A 21,982-nucleotide genomic window follows, 5' to 3' on the forward strand; every position below is an offset into this window, starting at 1 on the left:
TTTCTCCAGTGAATGAATTTATTTTTATGCTGGAAATCCTTGCCTTGAAGTGAAGACAGTTTCAAGCCTTTCTAAGCAGTTACTGTCTGTTCACACAAATACAATGCCAGCTGAGTGTGCTTGGCACAGACAGCACCAGAGATTCCAGCACAGGGAATTGATAACAGACACCTGCAATTCATTTCCCTGCACAGCCTAGAGCAAACTGTGCTGTGATGAGCATTCCCAGGGCAGTGTTTGGACTGGTGTGTGGGTGGCATATTCCTGCAGAATATAAGATTAGGCTATCTTATAATAGACATAATAACAGAAGATTCATTCATCCAGCAAATATTTATTGAATGTCTACTTTGTGCTAGGTACTCTTCTAGGTACTAGGGATATCACAGTGAACTCAAGTCTAAAAATTCCTTAAGAGGCAGGGTTTGAATTGGTGATTAGAATAAAGATGCATATTCCCCTTTCTCCCAACTTTTCCACCTAGCAGAATATTCTCTACATAGAAAACGCAATTTGACCAATGATCTCAAAGCATTTCAAAGCTATTAAAGACCTCTCCTTCCAAAACCACTGCTCTGCTGAGGCAAGTGACAAAAACAACACTCTCCCATCATTTCCTCTCCTTGTTTGTATCTCTTCCTTCCTCCTACACTTTCAGACTTTTGGGGAAAGGGGTAGGAGCCCATGAGGTGTATTTTATGGGCAAATGATGACTCTTGCACATTTTGTAAGTGGTAGTTGAAGCTAGTAGTTTTTAAAGTGACCCCACAGAGGATTTCTTTCTGATTGGTTTATTACCAATCGTTTAGTTCTAGTGTCTAGGGATATGCAAAGTCAGCAAAAAACAGTCACCACCCAAAAGAAAATAGTGCAGACAAGCTGGTAAGGCCATGTTTTGGCCACAAAATAAGTGCACTGTGCAATATCAAGTGTTTCAGCAAGTTTTTGGAATCTCAAGCACATTTTGACACCTTATTATGTGGCTCAGTACACCCAGGATATGCAAATCAAAAGTGTTTGCCCCCATACGTGAGTTGTATGGCATGACCTCCTAATGCTAAGTGGAAGCTGATTTGGTGAATTCACCAAAACTACTGCTATACATGTAATCGATGAAAGGTGATGGTGACCTGTCCACCTTTCTCCTTGGCATTGTTTGGTGAGTTAGTCATATCCTAAGGTCACTACTGCCTAACTCCTCTCAGCCCAGGCATATGGCTCCTAATTGCTCCTAGTATGACCTAAACATCCCTAACACAACAGGGAGCAGGGGAGCATGCTAGTTTTTTCCCAAAGCAGTGGATGGCAACTGTGTGACATCTTTGGTTCATCTGTATTATCTTCTCACATCTCTGTTGGAATCTTTAGAAGGCACAGCCCTACCTTTCTCCCTCAGCTGAGACTGCAAGAATCCCTAGCTGACTTATTCAAAGCACTCCTTGCCACAGGTCCAGCAGCGTGGGAACTTACTCAACTTCGGTAGCTTGGAAACCACCAAGTCTGGCTTGTTCTCATTCCCCCTCCACAGTCCGCTCTCTTACACAGCAGGCACCTAGACATTCTTAAAGTTCATCACTCTCCACTACACTCCGAGAAGAGCATGAATACACCATCGTGCTTTCCATGGAGGAAAAGGCAGAAAATATGTCAAGTCCTTTACTGGTGAGAGATCCGTAGCGACTGCCACTGGGCCGGACAGACATGGGCGGTGGGATCTGATGGTGCCACTGAGCTGAAAAATGGACCAAATAATGTGTTACAATCAAAGGAATGCAGTCCAGCATGTACGCTGCAGAGGTGCATTCTGTCCTCACCCCGATGCTCCCTGAGCGTTCTTGGTAAAGCATATAACTATACCTGGGTCTGAATTGCCTCATTTGTGGAAGAGAACAATAAAGCCTTCCCTGCCAGGAATAAGGAAACTGTGCTGGTGATATCTTAAGCCCCTAATTCCAAAATCTGTGATTCTAATTCAGTAAGAGATTAGAATCCTACAAGTGAGAGATAAGAATTCCTCTAAGATGCGGCCAGGCACGGTGGCTTATGCCTGTAATCCCAGCACTTTGGGAGGCTGAGACGGGCACATCACTTGAGCTCAGGAGTTCAAGACCAGGCTGGCCAACATGGTGAAACCCAGTTTCTACTAAATACAAAAATTAGCTGAGCGTGGTGGCATACACCTGTAATCCCAGCTCCTCAGGATGCTGAGGCACGAGAATCACTTGAACCTAGGAGGCAGAGGTTGCAGTGAGCCAAGATCACACTAAGGCATGCCACTTCACCTGGGCGACAGAGCGAGACTCCATCTCAAAAAAAAACAAAAAACAAAACAAAACAAAACAAAACAAAAAAAAGAAAATTCTATAAGATGGAAGAATGGGTGACTAGGGTGATTTCTCAAGCTTATCCCCTTCCAGCGTCCTACCATGAAGACCTGTTAGGGGCAGTGTACAGAGGGTTGTAGGCTCTCAAAGAGGGTACCTCAAAAGATAGAGACAAGAAAGCTCCAGAAATGAAAGCCAAACAATGGGTTTGCCCCTCTGAGCAGTGCCTACCTCACACCCTAATCACCCTAATCAGTCATTACCTACCTTCCCACCTCCCTAATCAGGTTCTATTGTTACAGCAAGAAGACTGAAAAGTAATTTAGGTACAATCAACCATGGTTCAGGGACAAAAGATAATTTATTAGAGTTTCTATGTTCACCAAGTGCTGCTGTTTTTAGCAGATATGACTTTAAGGTTTGAACATGGCCTGAGCGAGCTATCTGTCCAAACTTCATAGTCTCTGCTGTGGTTCCTGATTCAGAAATTACCGGGCAATCTTCTGATTAGGTTTCTGGGGACCTTGATGTGCAGAAGGGCGTTCCCTAGGTGGGGAACTCTCGTGCTCTGGGTCCTGGAAAGCTGTGCCCCTTTCTAGCATTCTGATTTAGAAATTGGTCCTTTGTTGATTTCATCATCTTGATTCAGTTTTCCAGTCTACATACCTCTGAGTGAATTCAGAAAAATCAAAATTTGGAGGACCAAACCTAGAGCGGTTTCACTAAAGAGCAGACACTCAGTAAGGCCTGCTCTTGCGCAGTCTCTCCTCCCAGCCCCTCCATCTCTTAGCCCTTCCCGGCTCTCTCTGACATCTTAACTGGACTACTGCATTTCCTAGGATTAGGAAGTGAGAGAAGAGAGAGGGGAGTCCTACGTGTCCCTATTCCTCAGAAAGGCAGGAAGTGTGGTGGCGGGGAAGGGAATCGATTCCAGCCCAAGTCCTCCATGCGTCCTCCATCCTAGGTCCCAACTGAGGAAACAGCACTGCCTATTGTTGGTGCCATGGAAGCAGGACAGGAACGAAAGGGAGAGGAGAGCCAGGGCAAAGTGACCTGGAAACTCAGCCACTGGAGGGCAGGATTGGCACAAGAGTCATCTGCTTCAGGGCTTATTGGTGGGGAGTTTCTCAGTTGGAGACCTACTGCCTTCTGACTTGGTGAAGACTGGGAAATGGTTAAGGACTGAGCCTTGATTAAGGAACATATCACTACTGGCCTCTTTCTCCCCCGATTTCTCCAGGGAAAAGTACATTAGTGTCTGCTTCCTTCACAGTTTAATCTCTTCTCAAGTCCTAGGATAAGGGAAAATAACCAGAAAATTATATATTTTCTCCAAAAACTAGACCTAGAGAAAATGGCAAGCTGAAGCCCCTCCTGTATGGTACTAAATAAAGGGAACACCTGCTATGCAACCATAAATAGCAGAGAGATCTATCAGGTAATAGACAGAGCTAGTCTTATTTATTATTTTGGCTAATTAGGTTAAGCCAGTTTTGAATGTGAGATTTTCTAATCAATTATGTTTTTTAAAAAAGGATTAAAAAAAAGAAACACTCTTTTGGGTTAAGAAATATGTCTCTAAAAATACCAGTTAATGTCAAAAAGTGTAGGATTGAGCACACAAATACATAAATAAACATTTATTTCTTAGATCCTTTTGAAAATTGGAAATGTGGTTCAAAGAAACAATGCAAAGGCCTAGATTTGCTTCCTAGCTGTAGTCATTAACCTCTCCGAGTCTTCCACTAAATATATAGCACAGCCAATTCAAGTGTGGGGGAGCTTTCCAGAAGACGTGCTCCAGCTCAGTCTAAAAGGTTGAGTGGAAACTCACAGGGAGGGTGGGGCGGGCTGTTCCAGGTGGTGGGACAGCCTGTACAATGTTGTTACTCTCATGTAATCTTCAGCGTTAAATGAAGGTAACTACAATTATAATAATCTCGTGGGTCTGGGAGATTTAAAGGTATCACTCTGAATCCCGCCTTTGGACGAGAGAGGGGAGCCTATGTGTCATTCTACAAATGTCACTTGATATTATTATTATTATTAGGACAGCTCTCTATTATTAGAGAAGTCTGGGGGACTGGAGCAACACACATTTGTTAAATGAATAAATGAAAGGAGTTTCAAAAATTCTGCTGGGGCATCACAGGTAGTGGGAAGTTCCAGTGGGTGGCCCGCGGCAGCAAGGAGATGGCAAGAAAACATTGGCTGTTCAGAGGCACAAGCACTTGCAAACTCTGGACTAGCTGTAATTCCTGGTATTAGAGGCACTGTTTTGGAAGAAGGTGAAGCTCATAGTAAAATGTAAAAGTGTACAAACGCCCTGAGGTAACCAGGATGAGATGACTTTTAAAATCTATCCCTTAAGCACTAAAATATAGTATAGTCTACCCGATTCATTTATGGAAACATATTCCATCTATATTTATTTATTTATTTATTTTGAGGCAGAGTCTTGTTCTGTTGCCCAGGCTGGAGTGCAGTGGTGCAATCTCCGGTCACTGCAACCTCTGCCTCCTGGGTTCAAGCAATTCTTCTGCCTCAGCTGCCTGAGTAGCTGGGATTACAGGTGTGTACCACCATGCCTGGCTAATTTTTGTATTTTTAGTAGAGGTGGAGTTTCATCACGTTGACCAGGCTGGTCTTGAACTCCTGACCTCAGGTGATCTGCCTGCCTTGGCCTCCCAAAGTGCTGGGATTACAGGCGTGAGCCACCTTGCCTGACCCATTTATCTTTAAAAAAAATTTTTAAGCTGTCAGTTGCATACAGATGTTCAACTAACAGCATTACACTTACCGTATATATCCAGCCTGGCAGTGCACGACACGATGCCGGCTTCATTCTTGGCTGACAACGTGTACCATCCAGCGTCTGATTTCTTGGCTGGCTGAATGAGAAGGCAGGCATACCCTGTTGTGTCCTGGTGCATACTGGAGAAAAAGAGAGAATATACCTATATTTTATTGGGGGGCAGAAATGCCTTTGTCAAATTTAGGGTTCCAGGAAGAAGGGGGAGCTCAGCTTAAGGCAGACATCAAGACAAATTTGAAGGTGGAAGACGTCACAGAAGAGCAGCAGTGAGCTTAATCATGCTAGGAGGAGGGGGCAGCTGGGGCTGAGACCTGCTGTTGCCCTCCCCACTGCTGCAAGTCCACTGAAGTTGCACTCCCCACCAGCAGAACCCCCACTTTTCACAACCAAAGTTCAGAAAGATCTCTTTTCCAAACAAGGTTGGACATTTCGTCGATAACTTTGTTAGGATGCTCTGGGATGAACAGGGAAAGCAAGACAAAATAGAGCCAGGGGGTGGATGAACTGGCAGCATAGACGGCATTTCCTAATGTAACCAGCTGGGCTCGTGCAGCTTCCAGCTTCATGAGGTTTAGGAGGAAACCAGCCTGCTGTTTCCTTCCGTTTTTCTCCACATCCATAGTTTTTCACCTTGACTGCATATTGGAATCCCAGGCCATATCCCAGGTAATTATATCAGAATCAAAGGCTGGGATCCAAGCATTAGGATTTTTGGAAACTCCCCAGTAATTGCAATATGCAGCCATGGATCAAAAACCATAGGGCCACATGTTCCTTACACCCCTTGTTGGCCTGGCCCTCTTATCACTCATACTTCCAAGCTCTCCTCTGGGGCTGCCACAGCTCATTTGCACAGTAGGGGCAACAGCAACGGCTTCCTGAGCTCAAAGGATGAATAATTGTTTACCTTTCATTGAAAGTTATTATGTCTAAGAATTTATAAAGTAATAAGAATAAACAAGAATAAATCAATCAATAACGAGTATAACAAGAATAAAGTAATAAAATATCCACCACAATTTCACTACACTAACACATTGGCTACCTTCAACTTCTGATTAGTTAATTAATTAATCCATTCATTCTTTGATATATTTCTTTAGTAAACACTTATCGAATACTATGTTAGGGAAAATGCTAGGTGCTACTGCCTTGGGTGCTGAGGGTGTAAAGATGAACAGGACAAAAATTCCTTCTCTTTTTTTTGAGACAGAGTCTTGCTCTGTTCCCAGGCTGGAATGCAGTGGTGTGATCTCAGCTCACTGCACCCTCCCCCTCCCAGGTTCAAGAGACTCTTGTGCCTCAGCTTTCCAAGTAGCTGGGATTGCAGATGCCTGCCACCATGCCTGCCTAATTTTTTTTTTTTTTGGTAGAAATAGGATTTCACTGTGTTATCTAGGCTGGTCTCGAACTCCTGACCTCAGGTGATCCACCCGCCTCGGCCTCCCAAAGTGCTGGGATTACGGGTGTGAGCCACCACACCTGGCCAAAGAAATTCCTTCTCTAGAAGGATCCCTAAGTTTAATGGAAAATAAATAAATAAAAGATAAATAAATAGAAATAAAGATAAATAGAATGCAACAAATGCTAGAGTAATGTCGTGGGAAAGATGCCTGGGGAAGACAGAGGGGAAAAGGTTATTCTGGGAAGCCACAGGCATCAAGAAGGAGGCATGAAGATACTGGATGTTCAGAAGCACCAGCATATGTGAGGTTAGGCTCACAGAAAAATGTAACACTGTATAAAGACCTGAGACGACTAAGACGAGATTACTTTAAAAATCTATTTCTCAAGCACTGAAATATAATGTAGCCAATTCAAGGGTGGGAAAACTTCCCAGAAGATGTGCTCCAGCTCAGTCTCAAAGGTCCAGTGGAAACTCACAGGGATGGTGGGATGTGGCTGTTCCAGGTGGTGGAACAGCCTGCACAAAGGCATGGTGGTGTGGGAGGGAGCATGGCATATTCCTTACAGCTGGGGTTGGAGTGCACACGGGGTACTGGCAAGTGGGGGGGACTAGGAAGAAGGCAGGGGAGAGGGTCACGTGCACTATGGTAAAGGGACGGGACCCTTCCTCTTAGACTATGGGAAACTAATGATATATTTTAAGCAGGAGCTGATATAATCAGTTTGTATTCTTTTTTTTTTTTTTTTTTTGAGACAGAGTCTCACTCTGTGGCCCAGGCTGGAGTGCAGTGGTGTGATCTCAGCTCAGTGCAACCTCCGCCTCCCAGGTTCAAGTGAATCTCCTGCCTCAGCCTCCCAAGTAGCTGGGATTACAGGCACATGCCACCATGCCTGGCTAATTTTTGTATTTTTAGTAGAGACAGGGTTTTGCCATGTTGGCCAGGCTGGTCTCCAACTCCTGACCAAAGGTGATCCACTTGCCTTGGCCTCCCAAAGTGCTGGGATTACAGGTGTAAGCCACTGCGCCCGGTCAGTTTGCATTCTTAAAAGATCATCCTCACAGTGGTGAGGAGGGGTATTGGATAGGGCTTGAGCCTGGCCGCAGAGAGACACATTAGGGTGCTATTGCTGTAGTTTAGTGAGGTGAGGCAATAGCCGTGGAAATTCATGCATTTGTTTGTAATTCCTTCATCTTACATAATATGCTACTAGGTGAAAGGCATTGGGTGTTGTGAAGAGTCAGGACATACGAAAACAAAGAAGACGTGGTCTCTTCCCTCAAGATGCTCACAGTCTAGTCTGGGAGAGAGAATGAAACCATTAGTACTAACAATTGTGACTATGTGCAACAGTTGCTGGTAGAAGAACATCAACTGAGTCCTGGACCAAGCTGGAGAGGAAGCAGGGGTGCTGCTCTTCCCTAGAAAGATGATGTTTGAGGTGAGTATTAAGGGATAACAGACATTAGGGAAGTGGGCTGCAGCATGGAGGTAGAGAAGAAGGCGAAGAGAGTTCCCAAAGAAGGAATGTCCTGAGCAGAGGTATATAGGTGAGAGAAGGCAGGGACGTGAAAACCGTAAATACTTACAACACTTACAACACAGTTATAATCACAGTGATATACAGGCAGTTCCTGACTTAGGATGCTTGCATTCCATATGCTTCTCAATTTATGATGGGGTTACATCCAGGTAAGTCCATCGTAAGTTGAGGAGCAACTGTATCTCTCTCTCTCTCTCTCTCTCTCTCTGTGTGTGTGTGTGTGTGTGTGTGTGTGTGTGTGTGCGCGTGCGTGCGTGGGCGTTTTAGGACCATTCAGATGTTCCTAGGTGTGTGGTTTTCAGAAGCTAATCATTATGAGTTTAAAGTATCAAAATATCCTATTCTTTTTTTCTTTTGAGACTGGGTTTTGCTTGTCCCCAGGCTGGAGTACAATGGCATGATCATGGCTCACTGCAGCCTTCAAATCCTGAGCTCAAGCAATCCTCCCTCCTCAGCCTCCTGAGTAGCTGGGACTACAGGTGTGTGCCACCATGCCTAGACAATTAATTTTTTTTTTTAGAGATGGGGTCTTGCTATGTTGCCCAGGCTAGTCTTGAACTCCTGGTCTCAAGCAATCCTCCTGCCTTGGCCTCCCAAAATGTTGGGATTACAGGCATGAGCCACTGTGCCCAGCCAGAATGTCCTGTGCTTACATTAAAATGACAGGCATCTTGTCACTAAAGGCAGGGGGAAGATGAATGGGCAGTGAGTGGGCAGCGGTCTCTGAGTCTTAGGCTTTCCCCACGGCAGCATCTCAGTCACTCCTCCTCCCTCCCCTGCCACTGCCTTCCCCAGGAAGTGGTGACTAAACCGAGCTGGTCCTCAGAGTCCAGGACTGAGCAATCACCCGGTCCCAGCAGTCAGCCTCGACTGGGAATGAACTTTCCAGACATTGGTCTTGTTTTTGCCCAATAAAACCATATTTAAAATTGTAGACCCTCAGTTTATTTAGAGTATACAGTTTAATCTAGTTTAACATATTGCATTGTTAGATTGGAGCATTAACCCAAGACTATTCTCTGTTCTTGCTTAAGTTTTACTGTAGAAAAATGCACCCCCACAACCCCAACACACACAATACACACACATATTTTAGATGACAAAATTCTTTAAAACCCAACAGCTACAGCATTCTCTGGGGCAATTTCCGTTTACTGTGGTGAAATAATTCTCAGTAGAAAGTTTTGTACAGAAGCTACCTTTACTTACTTGTCCCCTTGTGGTATAAAACCAAAATGGCAAAGAAATTGCCACTTCCCTAAGTTGGTTAGGGAAGATTAAGCAACGTACCCAGTTTAAGAAACTGGATCCTTAAGCTTATTTTAAAAACAATCATTTAGTGATGGATGGAAAAGGAGTATAACTGCCTTGATGTTTCATTTTATTTTAGCTTTTTTACTTCAAAGAGCTTTTCTGGGTCCTGATATAATTGAAGACATGGGACAAAAAATTTGCAAAATCTTCCATAAATTCCTTGTACTTTTTTTTTTCTTTTTTTTGAGATGGAGTCTCACTCTGTCACCCAGGCTGGAGTCCAGTGGCGCAATCTCAGCTCACTGCAAGTTCCGCCTCCCAGGTTCACGCCATTCTCCTGCCCCAGCCTCCCGAATAGCTGGGACTACAGGCGCCTGCCACCACACCTGGCTAATTTTTTGTATTTTTTAGTAAAGACGGGGTTTCACTATGTTAGCCAGGATGGTCTCGATCTCCTGACCTCGTGATCCACCCGCCTTGGCCTCCCAAAGTGCTGGGATTACAGGCATGAGCCACCGCTCCTGGCCAGGAATACATTCTTAATACACACAATAATATCGATGAAACGCAAATGCATTATTCTAAATGAAATAAGCCAGGCTCAAATAGCAGCAGACTTATTTGGGTGGTGCAACAAGCCCCACTGAGAGTGGGAGTCCCTCTGGATGTGGTGGCTGCTGTACCTGATCCTCTCTCTGGTGCAAGGGATGGTCTCATTGTCTTTCTTCCAGTAGAACACAGGTGGGGGCATGCCTATCACGCGGCACTCCAGTCTCACGGGGTGGCCTTCGGGAACACCACAGTTCTGTAGTTTCTCCAGGATCACAGGTGCTTTCTTCACCTCTTTGGCTGAGCAAGAGAAGGGTCATTCTTTTTCTTTTTCTTTTCTTTTTTTTTTTTTTTTTTTGAGACAGAGTCTTGCTCTGTCACCCAGGCTGGAGTGCGGTGGCAAGATCTCAGCTCACTGCAACCTCTGCCTGCACCCCTCCCCTGCCAGGTTCAGGTGATTCTCCTGCCTCAGTCTCCCGAGTAGCTGGGACTACAGGCATGCACCGCCAAACCTGGCTAATTTTTGTCATTTTAGGAGAGATGGGGTTTCGTCATGTTGGCCAGGCTGATCTCGAACTCCTGGCCTCAGGTGACCCACCCGCCTTGGCCTCCCAAAGTGCTGGGATTACAGGCATAAGCCACTGTGCCTGGTGGAGAAGGGTCATTCTTATTTGAATAGTAAGTACTTTGAGGTTCATGCCTCACAGTCACCACAGTTCTGGAATTTAGCAGAGTGGGCATGCACCCACCTTACCTCCTGGTCAGAACACTCCTCATGTCTCTTAGTGAGGATCGCTGCCTTGATAAAAGCTTCATAAATGGTTTAAAAAACAAAAAGAAATGGGGCAACCATCTCTGCACATCCCACGAGAGGCAATACTTGAGGATCTGGGTCATACGCATGGGATGCAAATGCCAGGAATGGTGGAATTAAAGGAATTTCTTTTATATCTCAACAGTAGATTTTGAGAACCATATATTCTATTTACTAAAACAGATTTTTGGGGGAGGAATTTTATTTTGTAGAAGACATAATAGTTTTTCCACAAAAATCTGACACCTACAGAATAACACTATCTAAAACACACACACACAAGACTGTGCTTCCCAAGGAGGCTTTTAGAGATTTGGCCAGGACAAATTTAGGTAAAGGTACCTCATGTCTTAGGGTTCTAAAGTCAATATTTTTTAGCAAAATAGTGGAATAAAGGTAAAAGCCTGAAATCAATGTATTCTTGCAGAATGAGTTTTTCCTGTTTTATTGGTGAGAAGAAATTAAAAGTGAGGAAAGGAAAAAGATATACAGGGGAAACTGCCACTAGCCTAGAGAGAGGATTAGCATGCTGAAGCCACCCTGAATTTCTTTTTTTTTTTTTTGAGATGGAGTCTTGCTCTGTCACCCAGGCTGGAGTGCAGTGGTGCAATCTTGGCTGACTGCAACCTCCACCTCCCAGGTTCAAGGGATTCTCCTGCCTCAGCCTCCCTAGTAGCTGGGATTACAGGTGTGTGCCACCACACCTGGCTAATTTTTGTATTTGTAGTAGAGATGGGGTTTTGCTATGTTGGCCAGGCTGGTCTTGAACTCCTAATCTCAGGTGATCCACCCGCCTCAGCCTCCCAAAATGTGGGGATTACAGGTGTGAGCCACCGCGCCCCGCACCCTGATTTTCTTAAAGGGCCACACTGAGAGCAGGAGGAAGCCCAGCACCGGAATTCCTGCATTCTGAAATTTACTTCAGGGCTGGCACCTCCCAGATGACAATGTCTTGTTGTCCTTATGTATAGGCATTACAGTGTTTTGTTCACATCATCTAAGAATATAAAGTTTCACTTGTTTAGATATTGATTCAATATTTCTTGGGCACCTTCCATGTTCCAGGCACTGAGATACGCAGAAGAGAGATAGAGGCACTGGAGATGTGCAAGACGAGCCACAGTCTCTGACCTCAGGAGCTCAGCATCTCTTCAGGGAGGCAAATAATTAACATTTACACAGAAGGCCCTACCTGCTCTATGAATCTCTCCTTTTCTGAGCGCTATGGAAACACTTTATGGTTGTTAGGCTGGGAAGGGGTATTTGTGCCTGGTGGATCCACTGTACCTGGTGGTGACATTTCAGTTAGGTCTTACAGAATGAGTAGGAGGTGCCAGGCAGAAAAGGACATTCAGGTAGAGGGATCATTGGTGCAAAGGCATGAAAGCTTACACAGAGGACAAAGAGCCTGGTATGTTCCAGGAATGATGGACTGCAGGGCAAATAACTGGAATTTAGTGACAGCTAATTGATTGATTGATTGACTGATGATTACAATGGCTCTCATTTATTTAATGGGTATTATGCACATGGTGTCATATTATGATTTTAGATTACTGGCATGTTTTTGAAAGTGATGTGGGAAATACCACCCCTACCACAGTGAAGGGGAAATTGAGATTGGAGTTAGTAGGGCAAAGGATGAAGGAATTCTGGCAGAGGCTCTGCCTATTTGGGTAATGACTTTGGAGGAAGTTGTGTTTAGGGGTCCCAGCAGCAAACCTTACCTACTACAGAGAGCTCCAGACTAAAAGAATTCTGCCCGGTTTTGTTGGTAGCGATGCACTTATAGGTCCCTGCGTCGCGCTGAGTGAGTGGGTCAATGAGCAGAGAGTGGACTCCGGTCTCCCTGACCAGCATCTTGTGGGAGGCATCTGGTAGCACAGGTTGGCCATTGAGTAGCCATGTCAGCTCCGGGGGCGGTAAACCACTCACCTAATAAACAACAGGACAGCTGAGGCAAATGACTGATGACAGGCACATTTATTTGATGGCTGAATTCTTTATCCTTGCTTGGCACCAAACAGACAGTGAGAGAAAACATGGAGTGATGAGAAACCTCTCTGTAGGGGCACCGAGAGAAAAGAAGGGTCTGAATAAACAGCTGCATGAATTTGAACTGTATGGTACTTTGGTCACAGTTAAGGTCATGGTTAACCTATTTGATTATACTCTAGATTAGAATAAATAAGAATTAAAAAGTGAAATAGATAGATATAATAGGACTGCAGCGTCAATTTCAGAGATGATATACTGCTTACATACCTAATAGCCAAGATAAAAGCCAGATTTTTTTTCTAAAAAAAACGAAAACAAGAAAAACACAGGATACATGTGCAGAACATGCAGGTTTGTTACATAGGTATACGTGTACCACGGTGGTTTGCTGCACCTATTGATCTGTCCTCTAAGTTCCCTCCCCTCACCCCTCCCACCCCCCCAACAGGGCGTGGTATGCTCCCCTCTCTGTGTCCATGTGTTCTCAGTGTTCAACTCCTACTTATGAGTGAGAACATGTGGTGTTTGGTTTTCTGTTCCTGTGTTAGTTTGCTGAGGATGATGAAAGGCCAGATATTAAACCAGAGTTCTTGAATCTTGCTGTGTATTACAATCATGTGGGAGGTGTTTAAAAATCCTGGTGCCCATTTACCATAAGTCAGAATCTCTGCGGATGGGACCCAGGCATGGGAATCTTTCAGAGTTTAGGGAGGGGGATGTAGCAATCAATCCGAATATTATTTAGGCAGCCACAGAGAGAAGAAGAACCACAGATAGAAGTGGGCCCTTTATGAATGCTTAACCTGAAGTTTTGACTAATTTGCATCTAAGTCTTCCATAGCATTTTGCCTCTATGGGCAGAAAGGGTGACGTAAGCTTCTCTTCTTTCTGAGAGATATCCAAGCTGCTCAACTAGAGCCCGGTCAAAAAATGAGAATGCAGAATAGCTAAAGGTAATGGAGGTTGATTAGTATGAGAAACCAGCTTCTGTTCTCATACAGTACCTTGGAGCCATATTTTCATGTCTATAAATTTTCAAAGGCCACACATTCAACAATTCACTTCAAGGATGTGAAAATCACACCATATGGCTTTATAGTAATAAAGGCTTTCCAGACACCATATGAAAAGACTTGTATCTAAATCTTCCATAGCATTCTAGAATTCTTAAAAAGCTTAGATGCAAATGTCTGAATTATAGTAGTCCTCCTTTTATCTAAAGTTTCAGTTACTCGAGGTCAACCACAGTCTGACAATATTAAATGAAAAATTTCAGAAATAAAGTTTCTAAGTTTTCAGTTGTGTTTCGTTCTGAGTACATGATGAAATCTCATGCCGTCTTACTCCATCCTACCCACGGGTATGAATCACCCATTTGCCCACCGCGTTCACACTGTCTATGCTACCTGCCCATTAGATACTTAGTAGCTGTCTTGGTTATCAACTTTAAAAAATAGTATATATAAGGCTCAGTACTACCTAAAGCTTCAGGCATTCACTGCGGGGCTTGGAACGCGGGCCCCTCAGATAAGGGGGAACTACTGTGTATCACCTCTTTGGTTGTCTTCTAAAAATGCAATTAACTTGATATAATACCAATGTAATTTTTATTAATATATAAAGATTCAAAAATTTCATAAAATAATTTCATCTGACATTAAATACTCCAAACAAGCCTTATGATAAAAAAAGTGATCTGTCTCCCTTCCCCATTCTCATCTTTCCTGAAAAAAAAAAACCCACGAAACAAATACAAATAAAAATGAATGCAAACAAATACAAAATATGAACAGATCTGGAACTAAGCATGGGTGCTGGAGTCTACCTTACAGTCCAGCCGACAGAGGCGCCCCTCGTGAGCTACCATATCCCCAGGAGCCTGCAGGAAATGTGGTCGGAAAAAGCGTTCCTGTAGGGGCTCTTTGTCTCTTTCTTGCACTCGGGATCTTCCCCTATAACAACAAGCATGTTCAGATATTAAACATATAAATAAATTTACAAACTTATGATAATAGGCATTTAGGCATGGCTACAGACCTAGAGAACAGATTTTTTTTTTTTTTTTGAAGGGGGAAAGGAGAGGCTGGACTATAAACAATAAATAATGGTGTGGAGCTGATGTAAAACACAAACTCATACACTGTGGGATTGTCTTGCGAGATCTGCAATCAAATAAACAGGCTTAGCTTCTTTCTGTCATTCTGGGTTAAGTGGGCTCAGCTCCCCTTGCTATGAGTTTGACCAGTTATTCAAAAGCCATCAAAATAAACAAATAGATCAGTATTCAATCTGAACCTCAAACGAGAGCCAAAAGAGAAGTCCTGTTTATTACCCAGAGTAAGGCAGCTGCAACCCCTGTGTCTTTGAGTAATAAAATTTAACCTGGCTGTAAATTATGGCAGACCATTAAAGATGACTATGAACTTAAACTGGATAAGACTGACCAATGGTAACAGCTGTTCTTAAAAAAGGAGGAGGAGGAGAAGGAGGAGGAGGAGGCAAAGGGAGAGGGGGCCAGGTGTGGTGGCTCAAGCCTGTAATCCTAGCACTTTGGGAGGCTGAAGCTGGTTGATTGCTTGAGCTCAGGAGTTTGAAACCAGCCTGGGCAACATGGTGAAACCCCGTCTTTACAAAAAAATACAAAAATTAGCCGGGCATGGTGGCGCACACCTGTGGTCCCAATTACTTGGAAGGCTGAGGTGGGAAGATCACTTGAGCCCGGAAGGTGGAGGTTGCAGTGAACTGAGATCGCACCACTGCATTCCAGCCTGGGTGACAGAGTGAGACCCCCATCTCAAAAAAAAAAAAATGAAAAAAAAAAAAAGAAGAAAGTATAGTTGCAACGGTGGTGAAATACTGTATCTGAAACATGGGTCACTATTTTTGTTCCTTTGGTAAGTCACATTTAATTCATCTGTGTCAGCAGCTATGGAATGCTTTGCTAAGACTTCATGGCACCGTAAGATTCAGGTGGAAAGCCAGGCTCTTTCTTCTTAGTGGTTAGTAAAATCAGAGAGGAAGAAAACCAGTTGTTGTATTGGAGACAACAACAAAAACATTCCATCAATATACATTCAATCATTAAAGGTTTCTGTTTTATGAAACAAAAGATGGTAACTTACTTCAATGGGTCTGATTTACATATTATGTGTGCAGGTGCTACTGATGGTTACAAATTTTGAACCATTAAAAGCATGCCAGGTTGGGAGTGATGGCTCATGCCTATAATCCCAGCACTTTGGGAGGCCAAGGCAGGAGGATTGCTTGAGGCCAGGAGTGTGAGACAAACCTGGGCAACATAGTGAGACACCTGTCTCTACACACACACACACACAAATTGAGCCAGCATGGTGGCATGCGTCTGTAGTCTCAGCTACTTGGGAGGCTGAGGTGGGAAAATGGCTTGAGCCCATGAATTTGAGGTTGCAGTGAGCTATGATCACACGACTGCACTCCAGCCTGGGCAACAAAGTGAGACCCTGTCTCTTAAAAATAAAAATCAAACTTAAAAAAAAACCCAGAGACTAGTGCTTGTTAAACTTTACTATGCTTGTGAATCACCTGGGAATTCTGTTAAAATGCAGATTCTGAGTCAGTAGATCCAGAGTGGGGCCTGGGATTCTGCATTTCCAACCAACTCCCAGGTGATGCTAGTGCTGCAAGTGAAGGACTACCTTTAGTTAAGAATTTGTGGATCCAGTACTTTGGTGCTCACGATAGTGGGCAGGTGCTTGGGAAGGGCCTAGAGAGGGGGAATTCTTACTGTCTTTACCTGTGAGACTGACCAGCAGAGGTTAGTCGACTGCGAATGGGCAAACTTTGTACCATCAAGTGGCCAGAACAGCTGATTCTCCCCTGACAAACAGAAAAAGAGCAAGATTAAAATAAGAACAATCTCACATTTTTTCAATTTACATAAAATTTTCTGGACCAGAACATCGTGCAATTTTGGCTATTATGAGTTTTTCTTCGGGGGAGAGAAATAAAAACAATAAAATATGATTTCTTAAATCATTGTTAATATTCCAGGGGGAGAGATTTTTAAGAGTATGGTAATGACTTTCATTTTTAAACTGAGATATGAACAGCACAAAGGTAAAAAGAAATTTGAATTCTTATGTACTTAACTTTATTTTCAGTCAAAATTTAGAAAGCATGGCCAAATATTTTCATACATTCCTCAACAGAGATTCTTCAAAACTAACATTTCAATAGGAATGGATGTTATAGTTCTGTACTTCCTATTCAAACAGTAATTGAAGATGTTTATTCTGCCACATCTTTTAGGGGAATTTTAAGATTTGGCTTCATTCAGAAAAGGAAAGTGGATGATTATGGCTTTCCAAGTTTAAAAAACAAAACAATCCCAAAATGTGGATATTATGAGTTTGAGGGATATTCACAAACCTTTGCAAAGTAATTTGCCTATTCGCTAAAGAAAAAAATGACAGATCATTCTTGATAGAATGATTGATATAATGATTTATTGACTCTTCAAGAGAATCAATGTGTTGAGAAACACAAGATCTAGTTCAAGAAGTCTACAAGGTATACATAGTGAAAAAATAGTACTAATGTCCCTTGACAAAGGCTGAAGGATTGAGTGACCCATCAGTGGCTAACTAGTCCTTTAAGTTGTGATGCTGTGCCCTAGTTACACAAAATCACAATGCTTCTCATTCATTTTCCTCAGCAATCCTTAGTAACTCGCACTTCTCAAGGTCTCATTCACAATGACATCAACCGCTCCTTCCTCAGAGTGCAGCACAGCGCAGAACCCTGCGTCTCCACCTGGGGGTTGGCTGCCATGATGGTGTAGTTGCCATCGTCATCACTGGTAGTGGATTCAATGTGCAGAGAGCATGTCCCATCTCCTTCTCGCCTCATTTTGCAGTGCTCATTTCTCTTAGAAATCTGCTTCCCATCTTTGAACCAGTAAACCTGAAATGAAAAATTATCAAGATGTACACTGTTTTGTTTATCTTTAGAGGTTAATGAACTAGGGTCTGGGGTGAGGAAAGGGCCAACTGCCATCTTTTAAGTGACCATACTTTATGAAGCACTTGAAAAAAAGTTATAAAACATATTAAAAATGGCTGTATAATATGCCCCTCCACTTGTACCTGTATAATACTATTCAATATTAAATATTATATTATTTAAGTCAAGAATCCAATATAATTTAGGGCTAAGATGAAGCTTTTGACTATTTTTCTTGTACTTCACACAGTTTTAAAAGCCACCCTAAGGACTGGACATGTCTTCAGAAGCAAAATAATGAAAACCAGGAGAGTGGATATTTTCTCATTACCTTATTTACAAGCTCAAGTTTCCTGCAGTTGCAGATCTCAGCACTTAGAACAAGTCACCTTGCTTGAAAAGTTAGTATGGTTTGTTACACTAAATGGAATGAGGCTAGGATTAACTTGCTAAATTTCTCATCTAGCCAAAATGTAAATATCTATGTGTGTGTGTGTGTGTGTGTGTGTGCACATACACATCTATCTATATATTTCATGTTAAGTTTTGCATGTGTGAAGGAGATCTCTCAAAGACAGAGGAGATAAAGTGCTGGTTGCAGCTGTCTTCCTCTACTTTTCCTGGTTACCTAACCATACATGATAACACTATGCTAATGTTTATGAAAGTAGAGCAGAGAGATCCTCTGCCACAAACATGCTGGGTGTAAATCCTTCTCTCAGCTGACTGCCAAAAAATCTGCTGACTGATGTGATTTTTCAGCATCCAGTGATAACGATATGACATTTTCAGCATTTACCAACCTAATACAGTTCACTTTGTACAAGAACAGGTACCCTGTGGATATTAAATAGATATTAAGCAGACAGAAAAATATCAATTTGGTGAGTTTGATGGCTATGAAAATCAATAGCCCAAAATATAGTATCATGACTAAGACATTTATTTTAAACTTTTATTAAAATTTGAACTTGCCCATAAGTCTGATTTCTTTTTAGCCTGACTATTTAATGATCTCATTCCTGATAAGGTTTTTTTTTAAGTGAAATTATCTGGGCTTTGCTAATTTTCTGGTATGGGTTTTCATTCTCTCTGTAGACACTTCACTAGAGTCTGATAAGACTTTCTTACTAAGAGGGAAGTTTATAGCAATAAATACCTACATAAAAAAAACCCAGAAAGACTCCAAATAAATTAGCTAAAGAGGCATCTCAAAGAACAAAGCAAGAACAAACCAAATTCAAAATTAGTAGATGGAAAGACATAATAAATACAGAGCAGAAATCAATGAAATTGAGACTAAAAAAATGCAAAAGACCAAAAATACAAGAGATGAAAAGTTGGTGTTTTAAAAAGATAAACAAAATTGACAAACATTTAGCTAGACTAAGAAAGAAAGAGAGAAGAGAGAAGACCCAAATAAAATAAGAGATGAAAAAGGAAACAATGCAACTGATAACCACAGAAACACAAGGGATCACTAGAGACTATTATGAACAACTATATGCCAGCAAATTGGAAAACCTGGAAGAAATTGGCAAATTCCTGGACACATACAACCTACCAAGACTAAACTACAAAGAAATAGAAAACCTAAGCAGACCAGACCAATAATGAGTGATGAGATTGAAGCAGTAATGAAAAAGTCTCCCATCCAAGAAAAGCCCAGGGCCTAATGGATTCACTGTTGAATTCTACCAAACATTTAAAGAAGAACTAATATCAATTCTACTCAAACTATTTCAAAAAATTAAAGAGGAGATAATACTTCCAAACTCATTCTACAAGACCAGCATTATCCTGATACTCAAACCAGTCAAAGACCCAACAACAACAACAGAACTACAGGTAAATATTCCTGATAAACATAGGTGCAAAAGTCCTCAACAAAATACTACCAAACTAAATTCAACAACACATTGAAAAGATTATTTATCATGATCAAGTGTGATTCATCTCAGCTCTGCAAGGATGATTCAACATAGGCAAGTCAATACACATGACACATCACATCAACAGAATCAAAGACAAAAACCATATGATCATTTCAATAGACACTGAAAAAGCACTCAATTAAATTCGGCACCTCTTTATAATAAAAAAGCCTCAACAAATTGAGTGTAGAAGGAACACAACACAATGAAGTCCATATATGACAAACCCACAGCTAATATCGTACTGAACAGGGAAAAATTGAAAGCCTTTACACTAAGATCAGGAACAAGACAAAGATTACCACTTTTACCACTTTTATCCAACGTAGCCCTAAAAGTCCTGGCCAGAGTAATTAGGCAAGAGAAAGAAATAAAGGTACCTAAATTGGAAAGGAAGAAGTCAAATTATCCTTGCTTGCAGATGACATGATCTTATATTTTAGAAAAATGTAGGCTCTATCAAAAACCTCTTAGGGTAAACAAATTTAGTAAAGTTGCAGGATACAAAATCAACTTATAAAAATCCATAGCATCTGTACACTAACAGCAATCACTCTGAAAAAGAAATCAAGAAAGCAATACTATTTACAATACCTACAAAAATAAATAAGTAAAATGCCTAGGAATAAATTTAACCAAAGAAGTGAAAGATCTCTACAAGGAAAACTATAAAACACTGAAAGAAATAGAAGAGGGCACACACACACAAATGGAAAGATATCCCGCGTTCACGAATTGGAAGAATTAACATTGTTAAAATGTCTATACTGCTCAACGTGATATACAGATTCAACGCAATCCCTATCAAAATACCAATGACATCCTTTGCAGAAATAGAAAAAACAGGCTGGGCGTGGTGGCTCACGCCTGTATTCCCAGCACTTTGGGAGGCCGAGGTGGGCGGATCACTTGAGGCCAGGAGTTCAAGACCAGCCTGGCCAACACGGCGAAATCCCATCTTTATTAAAGGTACAAAAATTAGCCAGGCATAGTGGCACACAGCTGTCATCCCAGCTACTCAGGAGTCTGAGGCAGGAGAATCGCTTGAACCCAGGAGGTGGAGGTAGCAGTGAGCAGAGATCTCACCACTGCACTCCAGCCTGGGCAATAGAGCGAGACCCTGTCTCAAAAAAGAAAAAAAAAAAAGAAATAGAAAAAACAATTCTAAAATTCATATGGAATCACAAAAGACCACAAATAGCCAAAACAATCCTGAGCAAAAAGGTCAAAGCTGCAGGCATTATGCTACCTGATTGCAAATTATACCTTAAAGCTATCATATCCAAAACACCATGGTACTGGCAAGAAAATAGACACATAGACCGATGGAACAGAATAGAGAACCCAGAAATAAATCCATGTATTTATAGCCAACTCATTTTTGACAAAGGCACCAAGAACATACATCGAGAGAAAGGACAGTCTCTTCAATAAATAGTGCTAGGAAAACTGAATACCCATATGGAGAAGAATGAAACTAGATCTTCACCTTTCACCAGATAAAAAAAATCCACTCTAAATACATTAAAGACTTAAGTGCCAGGCCTGAAACTATGAAACTACTAGAAGAAAACAATGGAGAAACACTATAGGATATTGGTCTAGCCAAATTTTTTTTGGGTAAGACCTTAAAAGCACAGGCAACAAAGGCAAAAATAGACAAATGGGATTACAGCAAGTAAAAAGCTTCTGCACAGCAAAGGAAACAATTAGCAAAGTGAAGAGACAACCTACAGAATGGGAGAAAATATTTGCAAAGTATCCATCTGACAAGGGATTACTAACCAGAATATATAAGGAACCCAAACAACTCAATAGCAAAAAACAAAAACAAAAACAAAGACTGTTAAAAATGGGCAAAAGACCTGAATAGGCTGGGCGTGGTGGCTCACACCTATAATCCCAGTACTTTGGGAGGCTGAGGCCTCCAGGGTGGATCACCTGAGGTCAGGAGTTTGAGAGCAGCTTGGCTAACATGGTGAAACCCCGTCTCTACTAAAAATACAAAAATTAGCCAGGTGTGGTGGCAGGCACCTGTAATCCCAGTTACTCAGGAGGCTGAGGCACGAGAATTGCTTGAACCTGGGAGGCAGAGGTTGCAGTGAGCCAAGACTGTGCCTCCACACTCCAGCCTGGGCAACAGAGTGAGACTTTGTCTCACACACACACAAAAAAGACCTGAATAGACATTTCTCAAAACACATACAAATGGCCAACAGGTATATGAAAAAATGTTCAACATTACTAATCAGTAGGAAAATGCAAATCAAACCCCAAGAAATATCATCTCACCAGAGTTAGAATGGCTATTACCAAAAAGACAAAAAAATAACAAATGCTGGTGAGGATGCGGAGAAAGGGGAAC

The 21,982-nt window shown here is 42.2% G+C and overlaps 1 protein-coding gene across 3 annotated transcripts in view; it reads right to left on the minus strand.

Moving 5' to 3' along the window:
* MYPN (myopalladin) overlaps nt 1–21,982 on the minus strand; it is a 101,924-nt gene continuing 79,942 nt past the window's right edge. For 2 of the 3 annotated variants that reach the window (XM_004049489.4, XM_063710051.1), the window contains 7 exons: nt 17,495–17,644; nt 16,476–16,558; nt 14,529–14,655; nt 12,433–12,640; nt 10,026–10,191; nt 5,125–5,258; nt 1–1,732 (listed from right to left, as the gene is read on the minus strand). In XM_004049489.4, coding sequence (XP_004049537.1) covers nt 1,563–1,732; nt 5,125–5,258; nt 10,026–10,191; nt 12,433–12,640; nt 14,529–14,655; nt 16,476–16,558; nt 17,495–17,644 — 1,038 coding nt within the window. In that variant the 3' untranslated portion in view covers nt 1–1,562. The remainder of the gene's footprint in view (nt 1,733–5,124; nt 5,259–10,025; nt 10,192–12,432; nt 12,641–14,528; nt 14,656–16,475; nt 16,559–17,494; nt 17,645–21,982) is intronic. The other variant, XM_063710052.1, reaches the window with a different exon arrangement.

The sequence above is a fragment of the Gorilla gorilla genome, chromosome 8, assembly GCF_029281585.2.
Source record: "Gorilla gorilla gorilla isolate KB3781 chromosome 8, NHGRI_mGorGor1-v2.1_pri, whole genome shotgun sequence".
NCBI lineage: Eukaryota > Metazoa > Chordata > Mammalia > Primates > Hominidae > Gorilla > Gorilla gorilla.